Source organism: Quercus suber, unplaced genomic scaffold (assembly GCF_002906115.3).
Source record: "Quercus suber isolate HL8 unplaced genomic scaffold, Cork oak 2.0 scaffold_246, whole genome shotgun sequence".
NCBI classification, from domain to species: domain Eukaryota; kingdom Viridiplantae; phylum Streptophyta; class Magnoliopsida; order Fagales; family Fagaceae; genus Quercus; species Quercus suber.
In genome coordinates, this window is record NW_027069702.1 from 877,645 (window position 1) to 893,289 (window position 15,645).

The 15,645-nt window shown below is 37.9% G+C and overlaps 1 protein-coding gene and 1 long non-coding RNA gene across 2 annotated transcripts; both read left to right on the plus strand.

The window, feature by feature from the left end:
- Positions 1-7,592: 7,592 nt before the first annotated feature.
- LOC112013955 (probable disease resistance protein At4g27220) lies at positions 7,593-11,373 on the plus strand. Its single transcript, XM_065780770.1, is given in 2 exon segments — positions 7,593-10,770; positions 11,074-11,373. Coding segments are annotated over 2 exon segments (3,195 nt in total). The 5' UTR covers positions 7,593-7,615; the 3' UTR covers positions 11,114-11,373.
- Positions 11,374-14,360: 2,987 nt separating this feature from the next.
- LOC136070614 (uncharacterized) lies at positions 14,361-15,552 on the plus strand. Its single transcript, XR_010631829.1, has 2 exons — positions 14,361-14,650; positions 14,739-15,552. It is a non-coding gene; the product is annotated as an uncharacterized LOC136070614 (long non-coding RNA).
- The last annotated feature ends 93 nt before the right edge of the window (positions 15,553-15,645 follow it).

The following is a 15,645-nucleotide window of genomic DNA, read 5'->3' on the forward strand; positions in this document are numbered from 1 at the left end:
GAGGAGATTGAGCTGAGTAGAAAAGTCCATAGAAGAAAGTGTCCTTTAAGTATCGTAGAATGCACAAAACAGCAGCATAGTGAGTCGATCGTGGAGTAGACAGATACTGGCTCACCTAATAAACAACATAGGAAATGTCTAGACGAGTAACTGTGAGATAAACTAGGCTACCAACCAATCGTCTATAAAGAGAGGGATTAGACAATGGTTTCCTCCCCGAGGGTGTTAGATGCTCATTAAGTTCAACTGGAGTGTCAACAGTCTTGCTGTCAATGAGTCCAGTTCAAGATAAGAGGTCAGATGCATACTTGGCTTGAGTAATATAAAGACCATTTGTGGAACGAGTGATCTCAAAACCCAAGAAATAGCTGAGATGTCCAAGATCTTTCATCTCAAACTGCTGACTAAGAAAATCCTTGAGTTCTTGAATGCCACTGAAGTCATTACTAGTTATGATCATATCATCCACATATAGGAGAAGCAAAATGGTGCCTTTATCATTGCAAAGAAGAAATAAGGCAGAATCATAAGGACTGGCAGTGTAACCTAAGCGAAAGATGGTGTAGCTCAACTTTGCAAACCAAGCTCGTGGAGCTTGTTTAAGACCATAAAGTGCACGTCGAAGGCGACAAACCTTGTCTGTTTCAACAGAGAAATCAGGAGGAGGTTGCATATAGACTTCTTTATGCAAATCCCTATTAAGGAATGCATTTTTAACATCCATCTAAAAAAGGTCCTATTTACTAGCAACGGCAATAGCTAAGAGGACACAAACAGATGAGATATGAGCAACTGGAGTAAAAGTTTCTTCATAATCAATCTCATATTCTGTGTAAAACCTTTTGCAACAAGACGAGCCTTATAGCGCTCAATGGACCCATTAGAGTGAGTCTTGATCTTATAGATCCACTTACAGCCAACCACAGACTATCTAGGAGGGAGAGTAACTAGATCCCAAGTATGATTTTTGGTTAATGTATCAATTTCCTCTTTCATTGCAATCTGCCATAAAGGGTTAGTGGAGGCCTCACGATAGGTTTGAGGCTCATGGAGTGTAGCAAGGGCAATGTAACAATGATAGTCAAGTAAATGTGCAGGAATGGATCTTACCCAGGTTGAGTGGCAAGGTGGAATGTCTTGTGGAAGATCTTCAGGTGAAGAAGGAGCAGGGGACCCAAGCTCAAGGTGGAGTAGCTTGTCATCAACCAGTTCAGTCTAGCTGAATCATCAAAAATATCTGGAGATTGGATAGAAAAGTCTAAAGGAGGATCAAGAGTATCTGTAGAAGGAACAGGAGACTCATCTTGAGAGATTTCTAAAACAGAGGAGTTAATTAAGGAAGAACGAAAGTGAGAGAGTTCAACAAACAGGCGGTGTTCCCAAAAGACAATAGTACGAGAAACACAAAGACGATGAGATACAGGATCATAGCATTGATACCCTTTTTGAGTTTCGCCATAACGAAGGAAACAACAAAGTCTAGATCAATGCTTAAGTTTGTTGTGCTTATGAGGCTGAAGAAGAACAAAACAAGCAGATCCGAAGGAGCAAAGGTAATGATAGTCAGGGGATGACCCAAAAAGGCGCTCATACGGAGTCTGATTATGGATGACAATGCTTGGAATGCAATTAATAGTATAAATAGCATGAAGAGTGACTTCACCCCAAAATAGGGCAGGAACTTTGGCAGAAAGAAGAAGAGCATGAATAGTGTCAAGAATATGACAAAATTTTCTTTCGACTTGACCATTTTGCTGAGAGGTATCTGGTTAGGTTAGATGATGTACAGTGCCATAGGAATGTGATAGAGCTTGAAAAGCATATTGAGTATATTCAAGAGTATTATTAGATCGAAAAGTTTTGATACATTTGGAGAATTGTGTTTCAACCATTTTTGCAAAGTTACTGTATATTGGTAAGATTTCATAATGAGATTTCATAGGAAAGATCCAACTATAACGAGAATAATAATCAATAAAAATAACAAAATATCGAAATCCACCAATACTAGTAATAGGAGAAGGTCCCTAAATATCAGAATGAATTAACTCAAAAATGCTATTAGAGATAGATTCACTGTTATTGAAAGGTAAAGCTGGCTGTTTTCCTAACTAGCATGAAGTACAATCAAAATTGTCTTTAGACACAGAACCCAACAGACCCTTAGAAGCTAACTGTTGTACTCGAGAAGATGGTGCATGATCAAGATGAGAATGTCAAAGTGCAAGAGAAGGTAAGGAAGAAACTACAGCAGCTGCAACAGCAACAAAAACAGGTTCTAACAGATAGAAGATAAAGATTGTCCATGGGAAACATACGCCCAACCCTAGGACCGGTCCCAAGCTCTTGCCCTATCCTAGGATCCTACACAGTACATCCAGAATAGTAAAAAATAAGGCGATATCCTAGTTCAGCTAATTGTCTCACAGAGCACAAATTATAGGATAGGTCAGGTACATGAAAAACCCCAAAAACAGAAAGGTTGGAGGTTGAAACAAACCCTAAACTATTCCCATGCATGGTGGAACCATCAGCTATATGGATATTAAGAGGATGTGATGCAGGGTCAAGTTTTGAGAATAAGGACGAGTGAGGTGTCATGTGATGGTAACAAGCAGAATCAAAAAGCCAAATTTGAGACTTACCAGGTAAAACTGAGAAAGCAGTAGAAAGAGATGCATTACCAGCCATATGAATAGCCTGAGTTATGATATCTTGTAGTTCAGTGGGGGAGAGGTTGATAGTGGATCTAGAAGATTGGGACTTAGCTGAAATGGGAGGCATCGACGGAGTATGCTCAGTATTAGTAACAGCAATAGTAGATTTGTTGCGACGGTAACAAGTCTCAATGGTGTGGCCGGACGTTTGCAATAGTTGCAGAACTTTTTGTTGGTCTGCTTGCGACGATTGCTAGAGCCAGAGAAATCACCTAATTGTTGAGGTTGCTCTACAAGAGGAGCAGAAGGAGTAATAGCCAAAACATTGAACTTATTATGGGCTTAAAGGGTTGCAAGACGAGTTTCTTCTTTAACCAACTCGTTTACAACAGTATCAAGAGAGGGAAGAGGATTGCGATTAAGAAGCTGACCTCGAATGGGCTCAAAGTCTTTGTGAAGTGACATCAGAAATTCATAAAGACGAAATTCATCTCTAAAGGTAGCATATTGCTGAGCATCCTTTGAGCATGCCCAAGTTGGATCAGAAAGGTCAATTTGGTCCCAGATGAAGCGAAGTTAATCATAGTAGTCATTGATGGATTGCCCTGGTTCTTGCCAAAGTTGATGTAATTCAACCACAAACTGATATTTCATGGATCCGTGAGTAATGGAGTATCTTTTGGCCAACATATTCCATGTTGATTTTGCATCATCAAAGCTGCCCAACAGATTGGAGATGGAGGGAATGGAAGTGTTCCAAATCCATATAAGGATCATGTGATTATGACTATCCCATTCAATCATGCGATTGAGGAAGGCAGCATCTTCTTCACTTGCCCCCTTGACAAGAATAGTGATTGCATCAGTGCAATAATGCTAGAGCATGCGACCCTTAAGAAAATTGCGCATAACTTGAGACTAAGATAAGTAATTTTTATTCCCCTCCAATATAGTATTGATGGGGCGAGGAAGAAAAATATTATTTTTATCCATTTAGAGACACAATATGCAAAAACAGACTACACAAATGAAATCTATGCGAAAAACTGGATAAGGAGAACCTGGACTAAAAAAGTCAACCTGGAGAAAAGTCAACGGTCAAAGTCAATGCGGTCAACAGTCAGCGGTGATGACGTAATCGCTGCTGAGTGCTGACGTGTTGCTGGCGCAAGCACTAATGACGTCATTAGGGTTGACGTGGCGAAGCTGATGGCGTCAACGGACTGAGTTCTGTCACGTGGGGGCATGTGAGGGGGGGGGGCGGCGTGGAGGCGCATGACAAGTATTTGTGGTACGTGGAGGCGCGTGTCAGTAATGCCGAGAATTCTAGTGGCGCTCGGAGGCGCGTGGAAGGTCCGATGAAGACGATATTTCACAGTTTGGCAGATTAGAGAGATTACTTTCCGATGGTGCAATTTGTGGTCTGATCAGAGAAGCGGAAGCGATGGTGGTGGCAAGGCAGTGGTCTTTGATGTACTGAAGTCACGATGAAGGCAGTGCTACTGCTCACAACAACGGCTGCAGATGACACCCAAGAAGACAAGATTGCTTAAGAGCGGCACACCAAAGGATTAGAGCAGTGGTTCTGATACCATGTTAGAAATACTGAATGTAATAGTATTGTATTTCTTAATGAAAGAATGTACATAGATGCCTTTATATAGGAGGCATATGTGTGCAGTACAAGTAATTATGTGTATAGTACAAGTAAATATGTGTACTATACAAGTAATCTAACTGGGCCTAAAGCCCACTATATTATACACGTTAACAAACAGAAAACACCAAAAACAGTAAAATCTTTAAATACAAGAAATTCATATCAGGAAGGACCCAACACACTAGAAATTTATATTTAAGGATTGCCAAGTGAGTGCCTCACAAGACCCTTTTGAAAGAATATGATCCTTATCTCAATTACAATCGTGACAACTGCCAACAAAATTATAGTAGCGTAATAGGAGATAGCGATGAAGATTGGTACAAAGGAAGAGATAGATGGGACTAATCACTGGAATCACTCAACGAAGTCTAAGAAAAGGTGTATTACATAGCACTATGTGACAAGTTTGCTTTAAAAAACTGTTGGTAAAATATATTGTAGTAGCGGTTTATGAAGTCTATGGTCTATTAAAGGCATGTAATTTGAAGAAGAGAGGCAGAGAGGCATATATATCACATACCATTGTAGAATATTTGAGAATGGAGAATATTTCAAACATCTCTTGTAACCTCACATGGTAGTAGAGCTCTACAAAGCAATGTTGGTGTGTTCCTTTCAATTTTTTTCCTATCCTTATTATTTTCACTTCTCTTTGTCCCTGCAATGGCGTATAATAGCTCCATGTCCTCCATTTCTACAATAACTTCTTCCTTTACCTCACCCATCGTGAACCTCCATCATGTCATCACTATCAAATTTACCAGAGTTAAATTTTTAGTTGGGAAGCTTAATAGGTCCCTTACATCTGTGGTCAATATCTATTGGGCTATGTCAATGAGACTACACTGGCGCCACCACCAATGATCACAGAGTGTTCTTGATCCTTTGATGAGGCTTCTCAAGTTGTTAGAAGATTTTAGTGAAGAACTTGTGGTAGGATTTTGGCTTTGATATCAAATTAACGTAGGATAATTTGGGAAATTTGTCTACTTGTACTTGTGGTAATAGCAGTAAATTTAGATTTAGGAAGATTTGTGGATTTTAGATTTAGAACTTTTTTTTAAAAAGAGTTTCAACCTATAACGTCCACTCCTGATGAGACCAGATTCTTTATTATTAGACTAAGACATCAATCGGTTTTTGATGTAGGCGGGGATTGAATTCCAGATCTCTTATTCAACTATTAGAGATTTTACTGTTGAGCTAACTGAAACTCACTAGATTTAGAACATTTTAGGAAGAAGGGTTAGGGTTCAAAATAGAAAATATATTATTATTGGTTGAAAAGAGAACAATGCTATGAACAATACCTGTAAGAAAGATCCCATAAAAAAAAAAAAAAAAATACCCGTAAGAAAGAAAAGAAGAAAGAAAGGGGAAAAAAGTGGAGAAAAAGAACACAAAGACCAACATGCCCCAATATTTTGAGAAGTGAAGAGATAGAAAAATAGGTGGATAAAAAAAATTTTAATTTCTGTCCTTTGTGTTTGGTTGGAGGAAAATTCTTAGGTACTTCCGGAATACAAAGAAATGGTGCTTCCTCCTCTCACATTCATGGTGGACCCCACCATGAATTTAATGAGCAGACCCCACCATGAATGTGAGAGGAGGGAGCATTATTCTCTATACTCCAGGAGTATCTAAGAATTACTCTTAGTTGGGAGTGGAAAAATGGAGAAATGTGAAAAGTGAGTTTGTACAAATATATTTATGTCCCTGTTAAAAAATGATACCCAATTAAAACAAAAAATATCAAACAAACAAAAAGTGACCACCCAAATTTATCAAAAAAGAAAAATCATGCCCCAAAAAAAAAAATCACTTCTAGTTAAAGGAGGAGGAGGAGAGGTACTTTTGTTATTGATTACAACTATTCATCTCCCCTCTATTTTCTCCATAAAATTGGGAAATACAATTTTGGTGGGCCATGGGAGAAAACACCTGGATCCACTAATTTTTCATCCTCCCATTCTCTATAGCCAAACACTCATAAAATTAGTTTTCTCTCCACTTTTCTCTATTTTCTATCATTCCTATTTCACCTCCAACCAAACGGACCCTAAGATTATATTGTTTTATTTATATTAGACACAATGGTAATGCTTGCTCATAAGCTATCAAAAAAGTTAGAAGTTTAGTTGAACCACAATATTGATTAGAGGACATCCCTGATAATGTGGCTCTTTTGTAATTCAGTACAGAGTCATTTGTTGATTAATAAAATTTCGATCTTGGTTCTCAAAAAAAAAGAAAAAAAAAGAGACTTCCATATTTGTTTTTATCAACTTCATCCCCTTTCAACATATTAAGCATTTCATAAAAAAAGAAAAAAAGAAAAAGAAAAAGAATACATTAAGCACAAATATATGTAATAGTAGTATTAGGCCTCCTAATTTGACTAATAAACTACAACCTAATAAAAAAAATAAACTTGGATCCAAAGATAATGAAACCTAATATATTTAGGATATCCTAGTAAATTCTATACTCAATTTTTTTTTTTGGTTGATAATCAATTCTATATTCAATTAAACTATAAAAATAATCTTAAGTTGCAAGAGTCAAATAAGTTACAGATTTCCCCTGACTAGGAAATTGTCCATAACTATTATTATAAAAAAACCAAATAAAAAACTTATTTTAATCTTAAAAGACTCGTACTTAACCTTTAAAACCATAAAACTTTTACTTCAATTGAACTTTGCACTTGGACCCCATGAGATAAAATCTTGAATAAACAAATTTGCGAAATTGTAATAAATGGATTAATAGCATTTGCCTTTTAGTAAACACTTACCCACCCAAGCCACAAAAGACTCCCAATATGATTCATAATGAAACACAGCAGCTACATTCCAATCAGAAATCTTTTTCAAGCTCAAGCCATCTTCTTTCTTAGGTAAACAAACTTAGTACCATGCGGTGAGCAAAGGACCTGAGGTATCCGTTAAATGCCACCTACATGTATGCTAGTTAAACCAATCAAATCATACGTAATGGGCAATTGTAACTCGTGTTTTAAAATCAGGATTTCAAAAGAGTGTGTATAGAGGGTGTGCATCAGTGAGCGTGTAACAAAATTTAACCAAATCAAAATTACCCAAATTAAAGAGGAAAAAAAAAAAAAAAAACTAGATTCCTTTCTTTGCAATGGGCTTCTTTTTTCTCTGTTGGGTTGACTGTACATTGTGGCAGATTACTTTAACAGTAGTGTCCTCTTCTTCGTACACTTTCTAAATCTAAACATTAACAACAACGCAAGAATCAAAAAAAAAAAGGCAACCTCTGAGCGACCATGGATGTTGCATCTTTCAGCAGGGATGCACTAGAGTGCTTTTGTTGTCCAGTTCTGCAAGAGATTGATTACTTCCTTCATTACACCAAAAACATAAACGAATTCAAAGATCAAGCGCAAAGACTGAACGCTGTTGTGTCGGACGTCAAATATGCAGTTGAGCAGGCAGAAAGAAATAGAGAAGGAATCAAAAATGAAGTCCAAGTCTGGTTACAGAGAGCCAATAAAAAAGCCACTGAGGCTCAAAATCTTCTGGACAATGAAGTACAAGCGAACCGGAACCACAGATGCGCATGTGCTTGCTGTTCTCCTGATTGGCTTTCACGCCACAAGTTGAGCAAGCAATCGGTGAGTATTGGTAAAGAGATGGGTGTTATTTGTGAAGAAAAGAAGAGTTTTGAGATTGTTTCTCTGCCTGCAATTTCGGAACCTACAGCACCAGCACCAGCCGGTCATTTCATGTCGTTTGAATCCACCAAAAATGCTGTGGAAGACATCTTGAAAGCTCTGAAAGATGACAACAACAACACCAACATCGTCGGGGTTCATGGAATGGGCGGTGTGGGCAAGACCACAATGGTAAAACAAGTTGTGGAAAAGGTCATGACTGAAGGTCACTTCCATCGTGTGGTGATGGCCACTGTGTCGCAGACTGTGAGTCTCAAAAAAATTCAGAGTTCCATTGCGGACGGTCTAGAACTCCTTTTGACAAAGAAGAGTGACGAAGGGAGAGCAAAAGAACTGAGGGAAAAGATAATGGCAGATAAAAGAATCCTTGTAATTTTGGATGATGTCTGGGAATGGATTGATCTATCCAGCATTGGAATCCCAATTGGCAGCGACCTTGAGTCTTGCAAATCGAAGATCTTACTGACTACGAGACGAGAACATGTTTGCAATTCGATGGGATGCAAAGAAAATAGGATCCATCTCAATATCTTATCCCCGGAGGATTCTTGGGATCTATTCATAAAGACAGCAGGCACAGTTTTTGACTCCACTGAATTTGAAGCTGTAGCTCGCGAGGTTGCAGGGGAATGTCAGGGCCTTCCCTTGGCACTGGTAACAGTGGGGAGGGCGCTGGGTGACAAAGATGAGGAGGAATGGAAAAAGGCAGCGAGGCGACTTAAAAGGTCAGTATCTCCAAACCCTTTTCATGAGGAAAAAGTTACTGAATGCATTAAGTTGAGCTATGATTTTTTGAAAGATCGGGAAGCCAAGGCGTGCTTCTTGATGTGTTGTCTCTTTCCAGAAGATCACAATATCAGCAAGGAGGTTTTGGCGAGGTATGGGATGGGGCTGCGCTTGTTTCATCATGTTGACACATTGGATGAAGCAAGAGGAGATGCTGATACCTTCACCAAAAATCTCATAGACTCAGGATTGTTGTTAGAGTGTGATGAGGATGCATTTGTAAGAATGCACGATGTTGTACTTGATACAGCTAAATTGATATCATCATCAGGAAATGAGGAGCTTTTTATGGCACAAGCTGGTTCTGCTTTAGAAGAGTGGCCACGGCGAGACACTCGTTTTGAAAGCTACACCGCAGTCTCAGTTATGTTCAATGATATCAAAAGTCTTCCTGATGAGCCGGTATGCCCTAAACTCCAAGCCTTGTTGTTGCAGGAAAATAAAAACTTGAGGGAAATCCCAAGTGGATTTTTTAATAGAATTAATACCCTTAAGGTGTTGGATATAAGTGGGTTGCCGGTATTGTCACTTCCACCATCAATTAGACTCCTAGAGAACCTTTGCACCTTATATATGGATCGTTGTAAGTCAAAAGATATTTCCATATTAGGAGGACTCAAGAAGCTGGAAATACTTAGCCTCAATAGATCTTTTGTTAATACCTTCCCAGAAGAATTAGCAGAATTGACTGAGTTAAGGATGTTGGATATGAGATCTTGTGCTTATATCCAAACTATCTCGCCGAACATAATATCAAGATTACATGGGTTGGAGGAGTTATACTTGCAAGGAAGCTTTTGCCAATGGGGTAACAGGGTGGGGGGAACCAACGAAGAAAGGAATGCAAGCCTTGAAGAGTTGATAAACTTGCCTCAACTAACAGTTTTGAAGATTGACATAGAAGGTGTTAATTGCTTGCCCCGTAATGTGAACTTTAGTCCAAAGTGGGAGAAGTTTGACATATGTATAAATGGGTCATTATTCAACAGGCTATTGAATTCTAACTTGTCCATATTAAAACGGGTACGTACAAGGACCTTGTTTATTGACACTACAATGAGCACCTTACCAGATTGGTTCGTTAAGGTTGTGGCCGAGAAAGCAGAGATGCTTATCTATTCATGGTGCTGGAATCTCAAAAACATTCTTGTTGAATATGATAAGGGGTGGTTGTTTGGTTTGAAGTGTCTCTATGTTGAACAAAGCTGTAGTGAACAATGTTTAATACCCTTAGCAGCAGAGGGTATCCCAAACACTCCAGTGTTTGAAAATTTGCAGGAATTACACATTCACAATATGGAATCTGTGAAAGAGATGTGTGTTGGTCAACTATCGCCTGGGTCTTTTGAAAAACTTAAATTCTTGGAGGTGCAATAGTGTAGTTACCTGGAGAACTCACTTCTGCATTCAAACATGATACAGAGGTTGAATAATCTGGAAATACTGAAGGTAACTGGGAATTCTATTACGGAGGTGTTTGGATTTGAAGGATTAGAGGAAGGACGTTGTTACTTGGAAAGGTTAAAAGAACTCAGATTGGACAATCTTTCTCAATTGGCAAGCATATGGAAAGGCCCTTGTCAGCTTGCAGATTTCAGAAATGTCAAAACTGTGATTGTCATTAAATGCAACAAATTGAAATTTCTCTTCTCACCCTCCATGTCTCAAGGTCTTTTGCAATTGGAAGAGCTTTGGGTAGAGGATTGCTCTGACTTGGATGAAATTATTCAGAAAGATGGTGGAATTACTTTGGATAAAATTACATTACCTCGACTAAAGACCTTAGCACTGCAAAATCTAGCACTTCTTGTTTATTTCTATGATGGAAATTCTTCCTTGGAGTGCCCTTTTCTGGAACATTTGCATGTTCGAGACTGTCCAAATTTCAGAACATCTAACTTTCACAGCTCCAAACAAGTCCACTTTAACAATGAACGCCACTATAACCTCCTAAAGAAGAGGTATGTTTCCATCATGGTTTTCCTTACATTCAGCTTTTTATCCGCATTTATTTTCCTCATGTAGTAGAGAAATTGGTAAAATCATTTCAAGAGAATACATATTTTATCGAGCATTTAATTTGTTCATGCGATTGATTATGTCTGACATTCTTCTTGGTGTCCAATTTTCCAAACCACTTTCAATAGTGATTCTAGCAATTTCAGGAAAACGTGATATCACTAGGCGATTCCTAAATAATTTGAGTATATATATATCCCACAATTTATTAATTCTTTACCCTATTGCTTGTTAATTTGCTGAAGACTGAAAGAACCGGAAGATATGTCAAATGCTGTGGAATAGAGATGATACTGGATTGGCAGCCCGTGTAGAAGTGTGCTGCAAGCCGCTTTCAAATGCATGGACTTGAAGAGGCTGTCATTTGGATTCTTAAGGAGCTACATTTCTTTCAAAGAAAATATGTGGTTAGCTTCGTTATTTATCGTCTGTTAATGTTGTATGGCAATTGTGTAGCCAGGATATCTGAATTAGCTTGTTCAAATGCTTGATGTACTTCTAATATGGGATTGTATTTTAATCGAAAATTTGTTATTTCCTTCTAATATGGTAACAATGTTTAGATGTGAGATTCTACAGAAAATTAGAGTTTATATGTGAGAACTTTTGGAAAGTGAGATCTTTTGGAAATGCTGAGTGATATACTATCATGTGGACACTAGGGTGTGGTAATGTTCAAGTGTTAGGTTGCTATATCTGTTTCATTAGAAGAGAAAAGAAAAAAGGAAAGTGAAAATGACTATTAGGGTTGGAAGAAGCTCAATTGGTAGATTTTGGAGCTCAATTACTGTTTGTAGCCATATTTATTTGTGGGCTTGGTGCACCTAGGTTTCTTGGACTTGGTCCTTCTTCTTATATGAGGGAGAGTATGGGAGCCTTGATCAGTGACACATGATGGGTGGGTATTTGCCTATATAGTAAGGTTAGCATCTTCTTCACTCTTGAATGTTACACAAAACCATAGATCTCATTATGTCTAATGATTGGGTGGCTTTTCCCATTGAGAGCCCTCTTTTAGAGTAAGAGTATCGAGGGGGAAGACTCATATGATTAGTGTTCTGAGTGCACAATGTGATTTCATTGTTGTCGATAATTTGTTCATGTTTTCTCGTAGTGTCTAGAGATACAATGTTGATTGGTCACACTTACAATTCTTTACCAGATATTTTGGGGTTTACCATGACTTGATCATTTATTCTTTTCCCCTACATATTTCAATTCCTCAATCATAATGGAACTGAGTGTGACCAAGAATAAATATAATAGCCATCTGGAAAATGCATATTGAAGGGACCCGTTTAGACCCCAAATTTATCAATTTACAACCACAAGTACCAAATCTGTAATGACACTTCTGATAGTTTACCTTTGTCTTTACTTATCAAAAAAGGAAATGACATCCAAATTTGGTACTAAGTGAAAAACCAATGGAGAGCAATTCCAAAGAGAGAGAAAAAAAAAAAAAAAAAAACGTTACTTGGAAAGGTTAAAAGAACTCAGATTGGACAATCTTTCTCAATTGGCAAGCATATGGAAAGGCCCTTGTCAGCTTGCAGATTTCAGAAATGTCAAAACTGTGATTGTCATTAAATGCAACAAATTGAAATTTCTCTTCTCACCCTCCATGTCTCAAGGTCTTTTGCAATTGGAAGAGCTTTGGGTAGAGGATTGCTCTGACTTGGATGAAATTATTCAGAAAGATGGTGGAATTACTTTGGATAAAATTACATTACCTTGACTAAAGACCTTAGCACTGCAAAATCTAGCACTTCTTGTTAATTTCTATGATGGAAATTCTTCCTTAGAGTTCCCTTTTCTGGAACATTTGCATGTTCGAGACTGTCCAAATTTCAGAACACCTAACTTTCACAGCTCCAAACAAGTCCACTTTAACAATGAACGCCACTATAACCTCCTAAAGAAGAGGTATGTTTCCATCATGGTTTTCCTTACATTTAGCTTTTTATCCGCATTTATTTTCCTCATGTAGTAGAGAAATTGGTAAAATCATTTCAAGAGAATACATATTTTACCGAGCATTGTATTTGTTCATGCAATTGATTATGTCTGATATTCTTCTTGGTGTCCAATTTTCCAAACCACTTTCAATTGTGATTCTAGCAATTTCAGGATAACTTGATATCACTAGGCGATTCCTAAATAATTTGAGTGTATATATATATATATATATATCCCACAATTTATTAATTCTTTACCCTATTGCTTGTTAATTTGCTGAAGACTGAAAGAACCGGAAGATATGTCAAATGCTGTGGAATAGAGATGACACTGGATTGGCAGCCCGTGTGGAAGTGTGTTGCAAGCTGCTTTCAAATGCATGGACTTGAAGATGCTGTCATTTGCTACATTTCTTTAAAAGAAAATATGTGGTTAGCTTCGTTATTCGTCGTCTGTTAATGTTGTATGGCAATTGTGTAGCCAGGATATCTGAATTAGCTTGTTCAAATGCTTGATGTACTTCTAATATGGGATTGTATTTTAATCGAAAATTTGTTATTTTCTTTTGTTACTTAAAATTTATTGTAAAAATGTTGTGAAAAATATTACGGTAGCATTCCTCAATTAGGATTTTTTATTTTTTATTTCTTTCATTTAATTTTCATCCATACGTGTCCAATGTCCTATCCACTGTTTTAAAAACCAGATCGGACTAGCAGGTCCGACCGGTTCAATCGAGAATTGGGAGCTAGTCCGGTCTGGTTAAAACCCCTAAAACCGGTCAAAAACCAAAAAACCGGTCAAAAACCGGGGTTGAACCGAAATTTTTTTAAAAAACGGTTCGATAACCGGTTCGGTTTTTAAAACCATGGTCCTATCTCTATCTCCCCCCTTCTTTTATTTTATTTTTCTCCCTCTTTCAAGAACATTCTAGCGAATTCAGCTCGTATTCTCTCTTTCTTTCTCTAGCTCTCTCTTTTTTACTTGATTCCAGAACATTCACTAGCTCTCTCTGTGATAAGAAAAGAAAGAAAAGAGGTATAGAGAGAAAGAACAAGAGAGATGGGTCACTGTGCTGTTGTCCATCTTCGTTTCCAACGTAGTCCATATGGGTCAAATGGCTTTTGTCTTTTTTTTTTTTTTTGGTTATGATATTTGATTAATTTTAAAATTGCATTTTTGAGTTTGTATTTTGATAATATGATTATGCTTGAGTTTAGATATGTTTGAAAGAAAGATTGTTGTGTTTGTAGCTGTAAAAGGAGAGAGAAATAATTTTTTATTTATTTATTGAGATATATGAATTTTTTAAGTAGAAAAATTCATTTAAAGTTGCTACAATGTTCTTTTGATCAAGCGAATGACTATAGCAACTTCAAAAAAAGTTTGAAAAGTTTTGCATATAGAAAATCGATTGGAGCTAATTTTTTGAGCCTACTATCCAAAATATAGATTTAGCTAATATATTAAAGAGGCTCTGAAAATTTTTATTAGATACGGCAGAATTTGGACACGTGTCCAAGAATAGACATGTGTTCGAGATCTAACATGTATAATAAAAATTTTTACTGAACACAAGCCGGTCCCCTCTTAAAGCCGAAGTGGGGGTATAAGTAACTATTCACACAGGCGGCTAGAAATGCTCTCAGCTAAAGGATTCTATTATTATTTTTATCCTCCTTCCCTCTCACTCAGGCATCTCACGCTCTCTCTCTCATTTCAGATCAAGTATTGGGTTGTGGGTCACGGTGTTCCGATCTGATTTCGGTGGTGTTGGCGGTGATTTTGGTTTCCGATCTGAGTTGTTGTGGTGAAGAATTACTAGTAGGGTGTTGATTTCCCCATCTTTATGAAACAGCTAAGGTGAATGCTCTAAGCTAAAGGGTTTTATTATTATTTTTATTCTCCTACTCTCTCACTCAGACCTCTCACGCTCTCTCTCCCCTTTCAGATCAAGTATTGGGTTGTGGGTCACGGTGTTCCGATCTGATTTTCGGTGGTGTTGGCAGTGATTTTGGGTTCCGATCTGAGTTGTTGTGGTGAAGAATTACTAGCAGGGTGGTGATTTCCCCATCAGGATCAGCCAAGATGGAGTCTGGCAGGAATGGAACAAATCCAGACTTCCCTGAGCAGCCTTCCATTGCATCACTCTTCCCACCCGACAAGTCGGACACTGATGCTAGTTCAGAATACAACGAAATACCTCCAAACTTCTCTCATCATAATTCACCCTTCCCAGCCAACAAGTCGGACACTGATGTTAGTTCAGAATACAACCAAATACCTCCAAACTTCTCTCATCATAATGCCAATTCCATAGTGTCAATCTTCCCACCAGCCAGGTCTCAAACAGATGAAATAATAATTCCAAATCCTACCATTACCTCAACCTCATTTTCGCACGTCTTTCCATCATCTATTGGACCACCAACAATTCAAATTTCCATCCCATCACTCTTCCCACCCACCGTGTCTGAGACTGAGATTGATGGTAGTGGTAGTTCTGAATCTAACGAAGCTCGTCCACGAGTCTTTGATTCCATAGCGTCATGCTTCCCACCAGTCAGGTCTCCATCAAACGGTTCTGAAATTTATGAAACAACTCTGGATCATTCCATAGCCTCAATTTTCCCAGCAGAGGCTGGTTTCAATAGTTACGTTTTCCAACAATTTTTAAGGTCTTTGTCCCTCCAAAATTACAGGCCTCAAGTTGATCCTTGTATGCTTTTTTAAATCCATTTCAAAACCTATGGAACTTTCTCTAATGATACTTTAATATCAGAGCATCGCTTGGTTTCACCGCTAGTTACAAAGAATAAATTAAACACATGAAAGCCTGGTTGTGCAATCCTTAATTA